Source organism: Hyperolius riggenbachi, chromosome 3 (genome assembly GCF_040937935.1).
Source record: "Hyperolius riggenbachi isolate aHypRig1 chromosome 3, aHypRig1.pri, whole genome shotgun sequence".
Taxonomy (NCBI): Eukaryota; Metazoa; Chordata; class Amphibia; order Anura; family Hyperoliidae; genus Hyperolius; species Hyperolius riggenbachi.
In genome coordinates, this window is record NC_090648.1 from 219,201,501 (window position 1) to 219,221,748 (window position 20,248).

The 20,248-nt window shown below is 43.9% G+C and overlaps 1 protein-coding gene across 2 annotated transcripts in view; it reads right to left on the reverse strand.

The window, feature by feature from the left end:
- Window positions 1–20,248, reverse strand: part of PARP6 (poly(ADP-ribose) polymerase family member 6) — an 88,828-nt gene that overhangs the window by 44,118 nt on the left and 24,462 nt on the right. For both annotated transcript variants that reach the window (XM_068275755.1, XM_068275754.1), the window contains exons 5-11: window positions 18,307–18,367; window positions 15,074–15,164; window positions 12,252–12,318; window positions 11,411–11,560; window positions 10,294–10,471; window positions 9,368–9,421; window positions 6,612–6,707 (exon numbers count right to left, since the gene is read on the reverse strand). In XM_068275755.1, the coding sequence (XP_068131856.1) occupies window positions 6,612–6,707; window positions 9,368–9,421; window positions 10,294–10,471; window positions 11,411–11,560; window positions 12,252–12,318; window positions 15,074–15,164; window positions 18,307–18,367 (697 nt within the window). The remainder of the gene's footprint in view (window positions 1–6,611; window positions 6,708–9,367; window positions 9,422–10,293; window positions 10,472–11,410; window positions 11,561–12,251; window positions 12,319–15,073; window positions 15,165–18,306; window positions 18,368–20,248) is intronic.

The window sequence follows — 20,248 nt, forward strand, 5'->3', positions numbered from 1 at the left end:
ATATTGGTGTAGCAACCACTGGAGACATCTTCCATGTGATAAATACTACACTACTTTAGTTGAAGCTCCAAGCCAGGGCTAGCATGCGTTTATGCATTGCACTGCTACCATAATTGGGTGATCAGTTAATTGCATCAATAAGCAGATGTTTGGGAGCAATTATTATTTATTGTATTTATAAAGCGCCAACATATTACGCAGCGCTGCACAATAGATAAATGGGTTAACATACAGGTAGAACATATGGAAACTCACAACAAAACAAGATCATGCAAATGATTTGATAACAATACAGTGTCATAGGTCAAGATAGAGACTGTTCGAGTCTACAAAAAGGGTGGTTGTGAGTAAGATTGCATAATCAAGCTGGATACATTAGGGAGGAGGGCCCTGCCAGAGGCTTACAATCTAAAGGGTGGGGTGGAGACAATAGGTGCGTCTTTTGAGAGGGGGTCTAACAGAACATATTATGATGCTGGTGTAGGGGGGTATGCGAGCGTGAAGAGGTGAGTCTTGAGAGCTTGTTTGAAGGTATTAACCACTTAAGGACCGCCCCCAGCCGATGGGCGGCGGCAAACTCCGGGTCCAAACGACCGCAATACGCCCATCGGCGGGGGCGGCTGCGGGAGTGGCTATGCGGCAATCGCGTCATTCGTGACACGATCAGCCGCCGGGGACTGGCTCCACCCACCGTTCGCTGTAACCCGTCGGCCGTTCGGAAGCGCCGGCGGGTTACTAGCACCCGGATCGCCGCTGCACGTATGTATAATAGGCTTTGTAATGTATACAAAGCCTATTATACTGGCTGCCTCCTGCCCTGGTGGTCCCAGTGTCCGAGGGACCACCAGGGCAGGCTGCAGCCACCCTAGTCTGCACCCAAGCACACTGATTTCCCCCCCCCTGCCCCCTGATCGCCCACAGCACCCCTCAGACCCCCCCCCCCTGCCCACCCCCCAGACCACTGTTTGCACCCAGTCACCCCCCTAATCACCCATCAATCACTCCCTGTCACTATCTGTCAACGCTATTTTTTTTTTTTAGTCCCTAATCTGCCCCCTACTCCCTCCTGATCACCCCCCCACCCCTCAGATTCCCCCCAGACCCCCCCCCCTGTGTACTGTATGCATCTATCCCCCCTGATCACCTGTCAATCACCTGTCAATCACCCGTCAATCACCCCCTGTCACTGCTACCCATCAATCAGCCCCTAACCTGCCCCTTGCGGGCAATCTGATCACCCACCCACACCAATAGATCGCCCGCAGATCCGACATCCGATCACCTCCCAAGTGCAGTGTTTACATCTCTTCTCTCCTCTAAACACCCACTAATTACCCATCAATCACCCATCAATCACCCCCTATCACCACCTGTCACTGTTACCCATCAGATTAGACCCTAATCTGCCCCTTGCGGGCACCTAATCACCCGCCCACACGCTCAGATTGCCCTCAGACCCCCCCTTATCAATTCGCCAGTGCAATATTTACATCTGTTATTCCCTGTAATAACCCACTGATCACCTCACCTGTCAATCACCTATCAATCACCCCCTGTCACTGCCACCCATCAATCACCCCCTGTCACTGCCACCCATCAATCAGCCCCTAACCTGCCCCTTGCGGGCAATCTGATCACCCACCCACACCAATAGATCGCCCGCAGATCCGACATCAGATCACCTCCCAAGTGCAGTGTTTACATCTCTTCTCTCCTCTAAACACCCACTAATTACCCATCAATCACCCCCTATCACCACCTGTCACTGTTACCCATCAGATTAGACCCTAATCTGCCCCTTGCGGGCACCCAATCACCCGCCCACACGCTCAGATTGCCCTCAGACCCCCCCTTATCAATTCGCCAGTGCAATATTTACATCTGTTATTCCCTGTAATAACCCACTGATCACCTGTCAATCACCTATCAATCACCCCCTGTCACTGCCACCCATCAATCACCCCCTGTCACTGCCACCCATCAATCAGCCCCTAACCTGCCCCTTGCGGGCAATCTGATCACCCACCCACCCCAATAGATCGCCCGCAGATCCGACATCAGATCACCTCCCAAGTGCAGTGTTTACATCTCTTCTCTCCTCTAAACACCCACTAATTACCCATCAATCACCCCCTATCACCACCTGTCACTGTTACCCATCAGATTAGACCCTAATCTGCCCCTTGCGGGCACCCAATCACCCGCCCACACGCTCAGATTGCCCTCGCCAGTGCAATATTTACATTTGTTATTCCCTGTAATAACCCTCTGATCACCTGTCAATCACCCTCTGTCACTGCCACCCATCAATCACCCCCTGTCACTGCCACCCATTAATCAGCCCCTAACCTGCCCCTTGCGGGCAATCTGATCACCCACCCACACCAATAGATCGCCCGCAGATCCGACATCAGATCACCTCCCAAGTGCAGTGTTTACATCTCTTCTCTCCTCTAAACACCCACTAATTACCCATCAATCACCCCCTATCACCACCTGTCACTGTTACTTATCAGATTAGACCCTAATCTGCCCCTTGCGGGCACCCAATCACCCGCCCACACCTCAGAACGCCCTCAGACCCCAGCCCTGATCACCTCGCTAGTGCATTGCTTGCATCTATTTCCCCCCTCTAATCACACCTTGAGACACCCATCAATCACCTCCTGTCACCCCCCTAGCACTCCTATCCATCAGATCAGGCCCCAAACTTCCTGTCATCTAAGAGGCCACCCTGCTTATGACCGGTTCCACAAAATTTGCCCCCTCATAGACCACCTGTCATCAAAATTTGCAGATGCTTATACCCCTGAACAGTCATTTTGAGAAATTTGGTTTCCAGACTACTCACAGTTTTGGGCCCGTAAAATGCCAGGGCAGTATAGGAACCCCACAAGTGACCCCATTTTAGAAAGAAGACACCCCAAGGTATTCTGTTAGGTGTATGATGAGTTCATAGAAGATTTTATTTTTTGTCAAAAGTTAGCGGAAATTGGATTTTTATTGTTTTTTTCACAAAGTGTCATTTTTCACTAACTTGTGACAAAAAATAAAATCTTCTATGAACTCACCATACCCCTAACGGAATACCTTGGGGTGTCTTCTTTCTAAAATGGGGTCACTTGTGGGGTTCCTATACTGCCCTGGCATTTTAGGGGCCCTAAACCGTGAGGAGTAGTCTAGAAAACAAATGCCTCAAAATGACGTGTGAATAGGACGTTGGGCCCCTTAGCGCACCTAGGCTGCAAAAAAGTGTCACACATGTGGTATCGCCATACTCAGGAGAAGTAGTATAATGTGTTTTGTGGTGTATTTTTACACATACCCATGCTGGGTGGGAGAAATCTCTCTGTAAATGGACAATTGTGTGTAAAAAAATCAAAAATGTGTCATTTACAGAGATATTTCTCCCACCCAGCATGGTTATATGTAAAAATACACCACAAAACACATTATACTACTTCTCCTGAGTATGGAGATACCACATGTGTGACACTTTTTTGCAGCCTAACTGTGCTAAGGGGCCCAAAGTCCAGTGAGTACCTTTAGGATTTCACAGGTCATTTTGAGACATTTGGGTTCAAGACTACTCCTCATGGTTTAGGGCCCCTAAAATGCCAGGGCAGTATAGGAACCCCACAAGTGACCCCATTTTAGAAAGAAGACACCCCAAGGTATTCTGTTAGGTGTATGATGAGTTCATAGAAGATTTTATTTTTTGTCACAAGTTAGCGGAAATTGATATGTATTGTTTTTTTTTTCACAAAGTGTCATTTTCCGCTAACTTGTGACAAAAAAAAAATCTTCTATGAACTCACCATACTCCTAACAGAATACCTTGGGGTGTCTTCTTTCTAAAATGGGGTCACTTGTTGGGTTCCTTTACTGCCCTGGCATTTTAGGGGCCCTAAACCGTGAGCAGTAGTCTAGAATCCAAATGCCTCAAAATGACCTGTGAATAGGACGTTAGGCCCCTTAGCGCACCTAGGTTGCAAAAAAGTGTCACACATGTGGTATCGCCGTACTCAGAAGAAGTAGTATATTGTGTTTTGGGGTGTATTTTTACACATACCCATGCTGGGTGGGAGAAATCTCTCTGTAAATGGACAATTGTGTGTAAAAAAAATCAAACAATTGTCATTTACAGAGATATTTCTCCCACCCAGCATGGGTATGTGTAAAAATACACCACAAAACACATTATACTACTTCTCCTGAGTATGGAGATACCACATGTGTGACACTTTTTTGCAGCCTAACTGTGCTAAGGGGCCCAAAGTCCAGTGAGTACCTTTAGGATTTCACAGGTCATTTTGAGACATTTGGGTTCAAGACTACTCCTCATGGTTTAGGGCCCCTAAAATGCCAGGGCAGTATAGGAACCCCACAAGTGACCCCATTTTAGAAAGAAGACACCCCAAGGTATTCTGTTAGGTGTATGATGAGTTCATAGAAGATTTTATTTTTTGTCACAAGTTAGCGGAAATTGATATGTATTGTTTTTTTTTCACAAAGTGTCATTTTCCGCTAACTTGTGACAAAAAAAAAATCTTCTATGAACTCACCATACTCCTAACAGAATACCTTGGGGTGTCTTCTTTCTAAAATGGGGTCACTTGTGGGGTTCCTATACTGCCCTGTCATTTTAGGGGCCCTAAACCGTGAGCAGTAGTCTAGAATCCAAATGCCTCAAAATGACCTGTGAATAGGACGTTAGGCCCCTTAGCGCACCTAGGTTGCAAAAAAGTGTCACACATGTGGTATCGCCGTACTCAGAAGAAGTAGTATATTGTGTTTTGGGGTGTATTTTTACACATACCCATGCTGGGTGGGAGAAATCTCTCTGTAAATGGACAATTGTGTGTAAAAAAAATCAAACAATTGTCATTTACAGAGATATTTCTCCCACCCAGCATGGGTATGTGTAAAAATACACCCCAAAACACATTATACTACTTCTCCTGAGTACGGCGGTACCACATGTGTGGCACTTTTTTGCACCCTAAGTGCGCTAAGGGGCCCAAAGTCCAATGAGTACCTTTAGGATTTCACAGGTCATTTTGCGACATTTGGTTTCAAGACTACTCCTCACGGTTTAGGGCCCCTAAAATGCCAGGGCAGTATTGGAACCCCACAAATGACCCCATTTTAGAAAGAAGACACCCCAAGGTATTCCGTTAGGAGTATGGTGAGTTCATAGAAGATTTTATTTTTTGTCACAAGTTAGCGGAAAATGACACTTTGTGAAAAAAAAACAATTAAAATCAATTTCCGCTAACTTGTGACAAAAAAAAAAAAATCTTCTATGAACTCACCATTTCTATACTATTTCTCCCACCCAGCATGGGTATGTGTAAAAATACACCCCAAAACACATTATACTACTTCTCCTGAGTACGGCAATACCACATGTGTGGCACTTTTTTGCAGCCTAACTGCGCTAAGGGGCCCAAAGTCCAATGAGCATCTTTAGGCTTTACAGGGGTGCTTACAATTAGGCACCCCCCAAAATGCCAGAACAGTGAACACACCCCACAAATGACCCCATTTTGGAAAGTAGACACTTCAAGGTATTCAGAGAGGAGCATAGTGAGTCCGTGGCAGATTTAATTTTTTTTTGTCGCAAGTTAGAAGAAATGGAAACTTTTTTTTTTTTCACAAAGTGTCATTTTCCGCTAACTTGTGACAAAAAATAAAATCTTCTATGAACTCACCATGCCTCTCACTGAATACTTTGGGATGTCTTCTTTCCAAAATGGGGTCATTTGGGGGGTATTTGTACTATCCTGGAATTTTAGCCCCTCATGAAACCTGACAGGTGCGCAGAAAAGTCAGAGATGCTTGAAAATGGGAAAATTCACTTTTGGCACCATAGTTTGTAAACGCTATAACTTTTACCCAATCCAATAAATATACACTCAATGTTTTTTTTTTTTATCAAAGACATGTAGCAGAATAACTTTCGCGCTCAAATGTATAGGAAATTTTACTTTATTTGAAAAATGTCAGCACTGCAAGTTAAAAAAGTCATTTTTTTGCCAAAATGCATGTCTTTTTTGATGAATATAATAAAAACTAAAACTCGCAGCAGCAATCAAATAGCAGCAAAAGAAAGCTGTATTAGTGACAAGAAAAGGAGGTAAAATTCCTTTAGGTGGTAGGTTGTATGACCGAGCAATGGTCTGAATGGAGAAAAAGGCTCTGGTCCTTAAGGGGCGAAAAGACTGTGGTCCTTAAGTGGTTAAAGGTGGGGGCGAGTCTGACGGCTGGTGGGAGAGAGTTCCAGAGAGTAGGGGCAGCCCTGGTGAAGTCCTGCAATCATGCGTGTGACTGAGTTATGCGAGGTGCGACTAGGCGCAGGTCATTGGAGGATCGGAGGGGGCGGGCTGGTATGTGCCTGTGGACCAGATCAGAGATGTAGGTCGGGAGATCAGAGATGTAAGTCGGGAGCAATGAATAAATAAGGAGGCACTCCAATGGCTTTTAAACTTGCATTTAAAATCTCAGCAATGCACGACATGTTTTGGGGTGACCTCCTTTATCAGGTGTTTGGGAGCTCCTAACACGGGGTTTAGGGAGTGTGTATTACTATAGCTTTGATGCAGACTTACCTTGAGCATGGATGCATTCTGGAAGACATGCTGCTCATCACATACTACACAATACTCATTTAGTGTGGGGAGTCGTTGTTCTGCATACTTCATTATCTATGAAAAAAATAAAACAGAGGACCATGGAATTAGAGTGGAGGTAGACAAATAGGGCCTGGTTTTATAAGGACCTCCCAGGCTGGAGATCATTGGTGGCAAAGCAGGTCATTTCGGCGCGCGCTCTATCCCACACTGTGCCTCACCTGGGTGCTGCCATAGATATAATGTTATTATGCGTATGGCCGGGCAGCAGTATGGCGTACACCCAGTGAGTATGTAAATAAAGAAATTTCTCAAGTGTAGGCAGGATAATATTTATCACAATAGCCCTTTCCTCCTCCCAGTTAAGTATGAACACATCTGCTACAGCAGCTGACTTGAAAAAGCTTCATGCTTTCGTATGGCCCTGGTTCATAAAAGGCTGGCAAACTGACATGCCCATGAAGTACATGTCAAATTTACCAGTATTTACACAAGCAACATAACATGCATTGTATAAATAGTGCATCTTGTGTTATGCAGTAAGTAGTCACAGGGGTTTCTCAAACGTTGGTCACCTATGGACAAGAGGGAGATGAGGAGCCTAATTTTGTAAAGGGTGGTAGGTAGGGTGTGAATTATAAAACAAAGGTAGGGTGCAGTTACTGCAACGACCATAAGCTTATGGGGAAATAACCATCCCCTCTCGGTTCTCCAGGTCTTCTCAGGTACTGGACAGTTGCTCTCCAACGGATCTGTATGGTTAAAACCAATAAAGATACTTACCTGGTTTAGAGGTGTAAACTAAGTGATACAGGGGGTGGAGGTGCTTAATATAGAACTGATAGTATTAGATTAATACAAGTAAGAGAGGTAATCTTCCCTCTCCAGATGAATAACACCAATCATTTGAAAAGGATTTTATTCATGCACAATTTTAAGGATGATGATCATCCTTGTGCATGAATAAAATCCTTTTCAAATAATTGGTGTTATTCATCTGGAGAAGGAAGATTACCTCTCTTATTTTATCAAGCTAATACTATCAGTTAGATATTGAGTGCCTCCACCCCCTGTGTTAGCAGCTTGTGTTATTTACACAACGTGCACATTGCTTTTACTGTATAACACGTGCCATTCAAACAGCATAACGTACGTTATTAAAGCAACACACAATTAAAATTGATGTACTCTGAGTTTTTCCATGTGCTTTTTTCAATGCACACAAATCTTGTTGATGCAAATTCCCTGCATGTTTTCAGCAGCTGATAATGGGTTTTATTTTTTAAAAGTGTGAACAGCTTTTTTTCTGCCATCAGGAAATGCAGTAAATATGAATGAACCCATCAACTTAAATTAAAATGTAAAAAATGGGCATAGAGGGAACGAGGCCTTAACCTCCTTAGCGGTAACCCCGTGCTGGACACGGGGTAAGCCGCCGGAGGGTGCCGCTCAGGCCCTGCTGGGCCGATTTGCATCATTTTTTTTTCAAACACACAGCTAGCACTTTGCTAGCTGCGTGTTTGTTGCGATTGCCGCCGCCCGCCGCCGATGCGCCGCTACCCGCCGCGATACATGGGCCCCCCCGCATACCCCTTGTGCAGCCTGGCCAATCGGCGCCAGGCTGCGCTATGGGGTGGATCGGGATTCCCTGTGATGTCACGACGTCGGCGACGTCGATGACGTCACTCCGTTCCTCGCCATGGCGACGGGGGAAGCCCTCAAGGAAATCCCGTTCAGAACGGGATTTCCTTATGGGCAAGCAGCGCCGGCGGCGATCGGAGGGGACGGGCGGACGCCGCGGGTAGGGGGGAAGCATGTAGCTAGTGCTAGGCTAGCTACATGCTTAAAAAAAAAAAAAAAGGTGAGAAAAACCCTCCCGCGGCCGCGCAGCCGCACCATTCATACCGCCAGGGAGGTTAATCACATCACTAAGGTGCAGTATGGAGTATGGCCTTGCATGCAAGTCAGGTCATTTTGGCGCCGCCATAGGCTGTAATGTTAAGTACAGCTATAGCGGAACAGCCCGAATCGCAATAAAAATACAGTAATTCGTGTGCTGGCAATAGCTAGGAGATCCCTGAATTAAGCATCCAAAGGAACAAATGAGGTAATCATTACAGGGATATATTTGATATATTTCCTAGCGCAGGGAAAACCATTGTTCGGTTTCTCCCTGTGCCCAAATAAAAAACACTCGTAACATGTGGATCAGGGGCGTAGCAATAGTCAAAGCAGCCATGGCATCTGCTATGGGGCCCTGGAGCATAGGGGGCCCCAGGTGGTACTTAATATATCCACTATTATCTTTCTTGTTTCCTCAACCTCTGACTTTGTCTCAGTGCCCATGAACTATGTGCAGTGTGGATTGCATGATAATGTAAACTGTCCAATTAACTCTTATCCATAGGGTAGGTGGTGAAAGAGTGACTCCATCTGAGGGACCCATGAAAGTTTTGTTATGTGGCCCCATAATATCTAGCTATGCCACTGATGCGGATGGGTTGCACGCATGTCATTCAACCAGGAAAATTGGGGGAGAGGTTCTAGGGCACCAGTTATATGACTACTTTGAAAACTAAAAATATATTATTGGCCTTTGTTCTGTTTTTTTTTTATCATAGTGCTCTGGCTGAAGATAAGAGACTGGGTGGCATGTCATAAATATCATTCTCTCTATACTTCAAATAGGCGCGGAACAAACTGCAGATTCACTGAAAAACTTGTAAATGACTCACCTGCACCAGAAAGCCGTACTCTAGAGTTGGGACTGTCTTACAGTGTCCACTAACCTGTGCAACATAAGAGGGATAATTAGAATCTGAAGAACATTTCTCATTGAGCTTATTTGGAGTTGCCACAAAGTCTTACCATTTTCCAGGCTAATGGATAAACAGGAAGCCCTGGCAGGACAGAAGGTGATTCAAATATGTTTTAGCCCTCTCTTGGCCTTGATGGCTATAACTATGGTTTATATTTATAGCTTAGAAACGCTGGGTACATCTCTGATGTCAGTGGCGTTACAATCACCCCCACAGCTGTAGGGGCCCAGGGGGGAGCCCGAGAGGGGGGCTGCCACCCACCCATGTACATACATTAACAGGCAACCTGTAAATGCGAAAGGGGCGGCCCATTTGAAGTTTTGCAGGGGGCACAGTGATGTTTAATTACGCCCCTGTCTGACGTATAGTGTTTATTTGTTTGTTTGTTTTTGTTTGTCTAAGATTATTTGAAATATCCCCTTAGTGGCTGCCTTCATGCTCTGTGTTTATAAATTCAAATATACAATGGTTGAGGTTAGAGGGGTGGGGTTCTGAAATCAAGACAGCAGGGACACAAAAGAACCGAGGAAAGAATACTGGAAAATAGAATTGAATTACAACACTGGATTGTAATGAAATAGTTCCAAAACCAGCTAAGTTTCATTAAAATACTAGGGGAAGTAAGGGTGGAAACCAGCACCATAAGCACCTCCTTTTTTTAGGTACACAGAGATGGGAAAGACACCATTGTCCTTAACACTATTACAAGGGTGCTTTGAGTTTTGTAATTTTCTGTCTCTGCTTCTAAACCAATCCACAACTGATTTAGTATGTCATGGGATGTAGCCCAATGCTTACTTGCTTTGCCTCAGTTTTAGGGAGTGGAGAGTGATGGGTCTTACCTGTGTTGTAATGTGACTCCCATATAGTTCAGACTTTGGGTTCCTTAGAGTGCAGGACACTGATCTATTCATAAGACGTGGGCCACGGAGGTCCGTTCCTGCTAGACCACTTCTCAGATCTGACCCTGTAAGACTACTCCGCACAGCAGAGTCTTGAACAACAGGAAAACTAGGAGATCTGCAAGAATGGATTGAGAAAGAAATGTGCAAGAATAGCATATAGTGAGAAATAAACTTGATAATTTACAAAACCTTCTGATATCTTCAGATTCAGACTGCAAGATTAATTGTACCAAGAAAATGTATTAGTTTTGAAAAAAAAATATTAAAAGGACGCCTGAAGTGAGAGGGGTTTGGAGGCTCTAATATTTATTTCCTATATAGTTGGGCCAAAATAATTGCCAGCCAAAGCGATTCACGCGAAAAAAAGGAGGTTACGCTCAACCGAATGTTATTCAAAACATCATTACATCCAGCTGATGAAAGTGTAAAGCTGATGCGTATCGGAACTAGTTCTGTTGCTTAGTCATAGCTGCCTAACACCTGTATGACCAATCTTATGTTCCATGTGTGTTGGTATAGCTCAGGAGTTGGTTGTGGGCTACTCTGCCTGGGAAATAAAGGGTTAAGAATACTTGTTTGGAGGTCCCACAGTTTTTGTGTGGGTTTCATCTTAATGATGTTTTTCCCCCAAAACCCAAAAACATATGGGTCAGTTAACTTCCCTAGCGGTATTGACGGATATACACGTCAGTACAAAACATGTTGTGAACAGTATTGACATGCATACACGTCAATACTCTCCTGCACTGTATACTAGACCCTTGCTTGACACATTTTGGGAAGTTACTGGAAAAAAAGGTTATGAAAATTAATTGGATCACTTTTTGCACAGAAATCCTGGGGAAATTGAACGTCAGGGAGGTTTAACTGGTTCCCTTCAAAATTGGCACTAGACTGTGGTAGGGTAGATTGTAAGCCCCACTGAAGGACAGATAGTGATGTGAATTGATCTATGAAAGTTGTTGTGGTACATGTGTCAGTGCTACATCTATGAACAAATAAATATACCGTAATAATGAAGTAAAAGGACACATAGAACACTAAAAAGGCTCACTTGGGAACTGGAGAGAAGATGCTCAGCCCAGCTCGAAACCTTTTAATACTACCACTGACTCTAAGCCAACGTAGCCTTCTCTCCTGCTGTGAGCGTAAAACCTCATTACTGAGATACCGCCACTGATGAGATGAGAAGAGGGACAGGATCCTAAGGATACACAAGAAAATGCACAAAGAAAGTTAAGAAAAGACAAGGTTAACCAGCTACAGTGTGGAAGAAAACAATTACACTAACAAAGCAGAAAATATTATATAAGAGTGAGTAAAGGGAGAGGTAAAAACTCCCAAGGACAGATGAAACAGCTTGTAGCCTCATGTTTTGAGATCTATCACATTACATTGATAGATCATTTATACATGCGCATAGTGTGATATGTGCTTGGGCAACTGTTTTTTGCTTGCATGTTAGATCAGTAAACAACCAATCATGTTAAGGATGAAAATAAGAATTTGTAAGCAAAAACCTTACCAAAAAGTCACAAACACCTGCACTGAGTATACTACTGGAAAGTGTATTTTGGCAATACTACAACAGCTATATGTACATAAAAGCACAGCTATTTATGTGGTTACATACAAATTATAAATCTTATTAGAGCTATTACACCACAATAAACTTATGAGGTGGTTTGTTTTCTTATTTGCAATGTCTGTTTATCCGTAATCAGGGGGACCTCATCTTTTCAGTGTTTCTATTCTCATTCTCTCTCAATATATAAGTCTATAGAGCTCCAGGAAAAATATCTAAATTTGACCATTCAACAAGATTTTTTTAAATATTTGATTCACATAAGGTATATTATTGATATTCTATGCAATCCAGTCTGCATCACACTTACTTCTTTAACTGGATGCCCAGTCCAAAATCTTCTCTGTTTGATGGCTGAAAGACATCGATGGTAGGCTCTACAACAAAAAGGAAAAATAATGACTGTAAATGACAACAGAGTTATTATTATTTATTTACTGAATTTACTTTTGCAGCATCTAGTCAATGCCAGATTGTCAAGGCTTATTTTCATAGATTTGTGTTTTGTTTTTTCCTTATCCCTCTCTATCTCCATCACTATCCATATAGAAAGGATATAACATGCTTTAGCATGCTGATGTCACGCATCACCCTGCTTGTCTTCACATTCTTCCACTAGCTCTGATATCTGCATAATTATATCTTTACTCAAAGTGTAGAAGACTCTTATTATTTTTAATATAGCTGTGGATGATGACATCCAATAACTTATGCCACATACGCATATTAAATAATTACTCTAGCGTTGAGGCTCAATAAGTTATTGTTGTAAATACTTGTAAAGTAATCTATTTATTCCAAAATCACTTGTTATTTAACTGCTAAACAGAACAGGTGATTTAACATGTAGAATTGATATGGCCTATTGTAGGATAGCCACAAATATAAGGGGCCAACCCCCCTGACAAACATAATTTCCTATTACTGCATCAACTACACCGCTATGTAACATTGCTTTATACGGAAATGATCTAAATCAATATGCCTAACCCAAGCTACGTTTAGTTCTGGTTGTCCTGAAGCTCGGTAACTTTGCTGGGTACCCTGTTACAACACATGCTACCAAACTGCAATACTGCTGCCAGGGATTCATAGAGCTATAATTATAGAATGATCACCCAGACTCAGCATTAACCACTTGATGACCAAGCCTTTACCCCCCCTTAAGGACCAGAGCTGATCTCGCTGATCTGTGCTGGGTGGGCTCTACAGCCCCCAGCACAGATCAAACACCAGGCAGAGCGACCAGATCGCCCCCCTTTTTTTCCCACTAGGGGGATGATGTGCTGGGGGGGTCTGATCGCTCCTGCCTGCGTGTGGCTGGCGGGGGGGGGGGCACCTCAAAGCCCCCTCCACCGCAGGATTCCCCCTCTCTCTCTCCTCTCTCCCTTCCCCGGAGATCGGAGGCTGCACAGGAACAGATCTGTCAGGTGCAGCCTCTAACAGGCTCCTGCCTGTCATGTGACAGCGATCCCCGGCCGCTGATTGGCCGGGGATCGCTGATCTAGTACAACGCTGCTACTGTTAGCAGCGTTGTACAAATGTAAACAAAGCGGATTATTTCCGCTTGTGTTTACATTTAGCCTGCGAGCCGCGATCGGCGGCCCGCAAGCTATTCACGGAGCCCCCCGCCGCGAATTGACAGGAAGCGGCTGTTTCCTGATTAATTAGCCTGCAGCCGGCGACGCAGATCTGCGTCGCTGGTCCTGCAGCTGCCACTTTGCCGACGTGTGTTAGGAGTGCGCGGTTGGCAAGTGGTTAAATTCTTTTATGGATTTCCCATGTGGACAAGCAAAATGTCATCACTTTCAGTTGGATACAAAGGAAGATGTAAAGACCTCATTCAACTGCTAAGATTTTTAATTGTTGGTAAAGGTAAATGGGAAACTGGGCCTGATTTAAGTAGCTCTGGCAATATTGTCTGCCCACAGCATTTTTACCAGCCAGCAGGATGCTGCACATTGTGCCATTGTGCAACCCGCGGTACATGGATAACACGAGTGTTGCTATGGTAACACATATTGTGCAAGTAGCATATAATGTGTTACCCTACCAACACTCACGTTACCCATGTACGCAGGTTGCGCTCATTACACTCCCTAATAGCAGTGTTGCCAACTCATCCCTTTAATTACTGACACATCTAAGTTATACAGGTTCTGGGGCTTTTTTACACATAATCAGTGCCTTAACTGCATCTACCTAGCCACGAAACCTGTATAATGCATATGTGTCAGTAATTAAAGGGATGAGTTGGCAACACTGCCTAAAAACATGCTACCTGCACACAGCAATTTTGCTGGAGCTACAGATATGAGACTCTATGGCACTAAACATTACGGGTTAGTGATGTCAATTACATATACCTCTGTGGCTGCTACATCAAAATCTTCCACCTTGTCTCACCACTAGCTCCTGACTACTGCTGGGGTCGGTGCCCTGTATGTACCTTCCTCAGTTTATGTGAAAATGACTGTTGCTTCCTCCAAAAAATTATCTTGCTACTGCCAATTTATAGTGCTGCTGAGCAAATGAGATAGGAACTGTGACTGGTTCCTATGGGCAAAAAGCACAAATGTTTCGAACACTCAGGACCCTGAGTCAATTTATCTGTCTCTTAAGAAAAGCTGTGTTTGCTTACTTGGGCTCCTTCTTCCTGAAAGGTGACGTCAGTCGTCACCACACCGGCTGCTTTGCGTCATCACGGTGGCCGGCATGACAGTACGGCGCATGCGTGATTAAACCGCGCATGTGCAGTACTGTCACGCCGGCCGGCGTGATGACGTGAGGCGGCCGGCGTGGTGACGACTGACGTCACCTTTCAGGAAGAAGGAGCCCAACACTCGGGCCCAGTGTCGCCGGGAGCCGCCGGGGAGCCATTTCTGACCAAGGCCTGGGAAAAGAGCCAGATGGACGCCGAGGGACCTCCTGACCTACGGTGGGCTGGAGAAAACCCCAGGTAAGTTCAGATTTTGATTCTAGTTACAGCTCGGAGTCCCTTTAAGCACTGCATAGACATACTCTTGCACATAGATTTTTTAGGGCTAAGGTATACTTTAAAACATCAGGATGAATCTGCAGCAGAAACAAATAGTATACTATAGAGATCTGTGAGTCTCAGAAAGCACTTACCAGGGCCATCCAGATACTGTGAAAGTGAAAAGCGCAAGCGAAGGACTATGGGCTCTGTGCGGATGACTTTCCAGGCAGTAGCTACCTCCTCCTGCAGGCAAGCGCAAAAAACAATGAGAGACAGGAAATAAACAACCATATAGTAAATGCTCAAAAGAGTATTAAAGGGACAGCAGGGGTGTAACTAGAAATCACTGGGCCCCCCTGGAAAACTTTGAATGGGGCCCCTCCCCCCTCACTTTCTGCACAGGTTAACTGAGAACCAATGTTATTCAATTGGCTAGTGCACACTTGAATGTGTTTTCACCATGTAGATAAAAACAGACATACGTGAAGCAGTGCACACATTTTCTCTGTCAATTACATTCGTTTCTGTGATAAAAGATGCATGTTTTCACACATACAGACACACATGGTGTGTAGAAAACGCACACAGAAAACTGACAGACGAGTGTGCTCCCAGCCTCAGCTTATTACACTCACTCTGTCCATCTCTGATGGAGCAGAACTAGCTCTGTAGACTCCTCCAGCATCACTATAATACACAACACTTGGGGAGGGGTAGAGAGGTTGGGGGCTGGGCGCTGTACACAAGAGCCTGCTGCCCACTGGATAGGGGACTGTCTACAAATCTTTATCTGGAAAACTTTGTATGATTCCTTATCAGTGACTGAGCAGATGCAGTCATTACAACAATTGTGCAGAGAACAGAACGTTTTTTTTTTCTCTTTCTCGCCCTTAGTTATTAGTATTTCAGGACAGGGAAAAGAAACTCCCCCCCCACGGGGCCCCTGCGTTTTCTGGGTCCCCCTGCGGCTGCATCTCTTCCAGGGTCTATTGTTACGCCCCTGAAGGACAGCATTAAAGCAACAATAATGATAATATGCATATATACAGTATAGATGTAGATTAAGTAAATGTTTTAATTTTGTACTCACATATGGGCTTAATAATACCCTGTATGGTGGTTATACACTAGTAGATGATGGGTAGATCAGGAAAAAAATTTATATATTCCAGATATCAATTTGTTACCTATTTTACCACTCTAGACCATTAGATATTAGACAAGATTTCAGCAGAAAGATTGTCTAACATCAATCTCACTGCTGCAAGCTTTGTCATGCCTGAAGCAGTACAACGCTTGGCAGAGTCTGGATCATGCGCTGCTGCTGCCCCTGTTCCCCTCATTGTCTCAGCAGCTCCAGACGCTTCCCAGTGGGATCAATCAAGGCAAGAACTGCCCTTTCCAATCTATATAAGATCAATACTTTGATTGTAATCTCCTTCCAAAATGCCATAGTTTCAACATATTTTCATTAGATTTGATATTTACATCTAATCTATTGTCCAACTGATCTAGCTTTGTGCAGCCACCTGCATGCCTATTGGCTCCCATCTTTAGAGTGACACTTTGTAGGGCTAATACACAATCACACAAGAAGACTGCTGTGAGACAGCTAGCCAAGACCGTTGTTTACATAAATAACAATATTAACCTCTTCTATACTGACAGTCTCTGGCCCTTTAATGTAATAAAAAAAGTGGTTCATTTTTACAATAATTATGTATAAATGATCTAGTCTGTGTTTGCCCATTGTAAAATCTTTTAAATCCCTGATTTACATTCTAACATTTATTACATGGTGACATTTTTACTGTGGGCAGGTGATGTAGCTGCTCCTTGTTTTTTTGGCAGTTGGAAACAGCTGTAAACAGCTATTTCCCACAATGCAGCAAGGTTCACAGACAGGAAACTGCCAGGAGTACGTACTCAGAGTTTCTTGTGGGAGGGGTTTCACCACAATATCAGTCATACAGCGCCCCCTGATGGTCTGTCTGTGAAAAGGAATAGATTTCTCATATAAAAGGGGGGTGTCAGCTTCTGATTGGGATAAAGTTCAATTCTTGGTCGGAGTTTCTCTTTAACCACTTAACGACCGCCTAACGCCCATAGGCGTCGGCAGGTCGTTAGTGGTATAGCATGGAAACGGCCGCTCGATGCCAGTTCACGGAGACTGCCTCCATGAACAGTGTGCGAGCCGCCGATCGCGGCTCGCACGCATAATGTAAACATCCGGGGAAGGAATCCCCGCTGTTTACATCACACGGCGCTGCTGCGCAGCAGCGCCATGACGTAGATCGGCGATCCCCGGCCTCTGATTGGCCAGGGATCGCCGGCATCTGATAGGCAGAAGCCTATCCTATCAGGCGCAGGATGGATATCCGTCCTGCGCCGCACAGAGGACAAGGGAGAGGGAGGTGAGCAGAGGGAGCCCGGAAAACGCTGCGGAGGGGGGCTTTGAGGAGCCGACCCCCTCCGCAAATCAATAGTAGCCGGCGGCGATCAGACCCCCCTGCAGGACATTCCCCTAGTGGGGAAAAAAGGGGGGAAGTCTGATCGCCCTGACACATTCCTGATCGGTGCTGCGGGCTGTAGAGCTCACGCAGCACCGATCATTGCAAAATCCCTTGGTCCTTAAGTGGTTAAGGACCACAGACCTTTTTTCTAAAAACTGAGCTGTGATCAATGTGATTGGCTCAGAGTGATCACAGGGCCAGGAGCCACCGCCGTATGGAGCTCTGCTATCATTAAGACTAATTAAGATAACTGACATAGAGCTCAATGTGCCAGGCACTTCTGAGGTATCAGAGTTTTTTCACTTATCACAGTCCATAGAGTTAGATAATTATAAATTATATATATTGTAAAATAAACAATTTCTCTTTCAGCATTAGGGGATATTGGATAGAATGTATACACAATTAGGGCATACTGCCAATAAATGTATATGTGTCACTTGGCATAACGTTACTGACACCAGGGGTTACTTGGTAACCTCCTGCTTGTATGAGGAGTTACACTTACATTCCTAGATGGAGCTAATACTGCTGTCCTGTATCTAAATATGAATATAGACTGTACAGATATTTTAATTATTCAAAATGTATTTGGTAAATAATGGAGGCTACAGAAAAGTTCTATACAATCCCTTTACATATAAGTGGAAATAAAGGGCAGGTATAATGTTAAGGAAACAGGTAATGGACTCTTTGTTGTGATCTTTGTATTTATGTTCTATATGGTGATGAAATGAGACAGAGAAGGAGGAGGAACAGGGAAGATCTTATTATAGATGCCCTTACTGTGGGGGAGCAGAACTGTGCAGCTGCCTGAAAAGGACAAAGCATCGAACAAACAATAAACAGACAATAAAGGTGGATATTCTTACATCCAGGAAGCTAATGTTAATGTGCAGGTCAATGTCAGCATCATCAATGGTCCCATATTCTCTGAAAAGAATAACAGACTGGAAGTGAAGAGACAAGCAACAAGCATAATTGAGAAATATAAAAAAATAAATAATAATAATGTATGTGGAATCTAGAAATATGACTTTCTATTTATACTTACTAAGATGTAAAGCACTACATGTGTGATTATTAATTTTATTGTGTTCATTTTCATAGCACAGTACATATGCCAGAGTTTATACAGACTGCAGCTTGCAATTTTATCAACCACTAGCTAATCTGTCTAAAACAAATACAGCATTTTAGCTGGTACAGGACAGGGCTGGATTTCACTTAGAAAGTCTTGTTTACTATCTGGGAGCTCAAGACCAAGATTTCCTCCCTCCCCATTATGGGTCAGACACACAGAGATGACCTTATAGGACGTCAAGTCCTGGCCCATTTCATCTGAATTAAATTACAAAGCACTAGTTTTGCCATCGTAGGCCTTCCAAGTTTGTACTTCCACATGCCCAGAATGCACCGATTCAGGACAATGTGCAGAGCCATGCAAATTATTCCTTTATATCCTTATACTCCAAGCATACATGCAGAAGTGCAAGTTTATAACAAACATAACCATGGCTTTTATTTTACATTGTCATTTAATCCAAACTGTAGCATGCTGATCATGCGCTATGGGCTTGATTCACTAAACCGTGATAACTCAAATATCACACCTTATCAAGGATATCACACCTTATCAAAGTTAACATGCCTTATCAGAGTAGCATAGTCGGAAATGGAGAAATGGGGCCACTAATCAAGGAGGAAGACATTCATAAAAACATATACTGTACATACTTTAATGCTTGAACAATGACTATAGGAAAAGATAAAATACAAATGTAAATTTAAAATACCCAAACCATACCAGGACATAATAACAAGTAGACTTAATACCCATCCTGGGACGTATCATAATACTGCTTAGTAACTAGTACAATTTCCATGCATAGTTCTGAAAATAACAATGAATATCTTCGTAAATGACAGTTTTCAAATGTTACCCTTTTTGAGTGAAATGATGCCTCTGCAACTAAAAATCATACATTTCAATTTTAGTCACATGATGCAAAGTAGATGAGTGCAGGGGATTAGTTTCAGTTTTTGTGATTGGAGCTGACATCACAATTTGCATACATCATCCTGCTTTTCATACTGCAAAGGGAAAGGCAAATACTGAATCTCTCTGAGAAGACTGCAGTCTGTACCAATGACAGTCTGTGGTACAGGAAGTGGATGCTGTCTGGACTTCTGACCAGGTACTTGATGATTTATCAGCTAACCAAGGAGCATATTAACAGAGAAAACAAGTTCTGAAAATGTGTGTCTATAGAGATTTAGGAAAACATTTGGGGCTTGATTCACAAAGCGGTGATAACTCAGTTATCACGCCTAAAAGACTTTAGGCGTGATAACCTTTGCACCACTGAGTTATCACCGATTTGTGCTGCTCTTCGCGCGAAGCTACCGCGCGTACGCGCGCGCAAAGTCCCATAGGGCTTAATGGGAGCTTCGCGCGAAGCGCCGGGTGCTGCGCGCGCGCCTGCGCGCTTGCGCGCGGAAAACTTTGCGCGCGGAACATTCGCGCGAGTTTCTTCTTATCACGCCTAAACTGAGTTTAGGCGTGATAAAGGGCTTTTCACAGGCGTGCTAACTGTTAGCACCGCTTTGTGAATCAGGCCCCTGTTCTTGCAGTGGGGGTTTAAGTTAAGGAAATCCAGAACTGCCAATACTTTTTGGTTTCAAATCAGGTATGGTTTTTTTTTAATCATATAATTTTTTTTAATCATATAGATATGCGTCCGTTTAAGTTCTTTTGAAGACTTTGAGTACATTTGACTTGCTATTGCCAAAGGGTAGTTCCCAGCTAAGTGA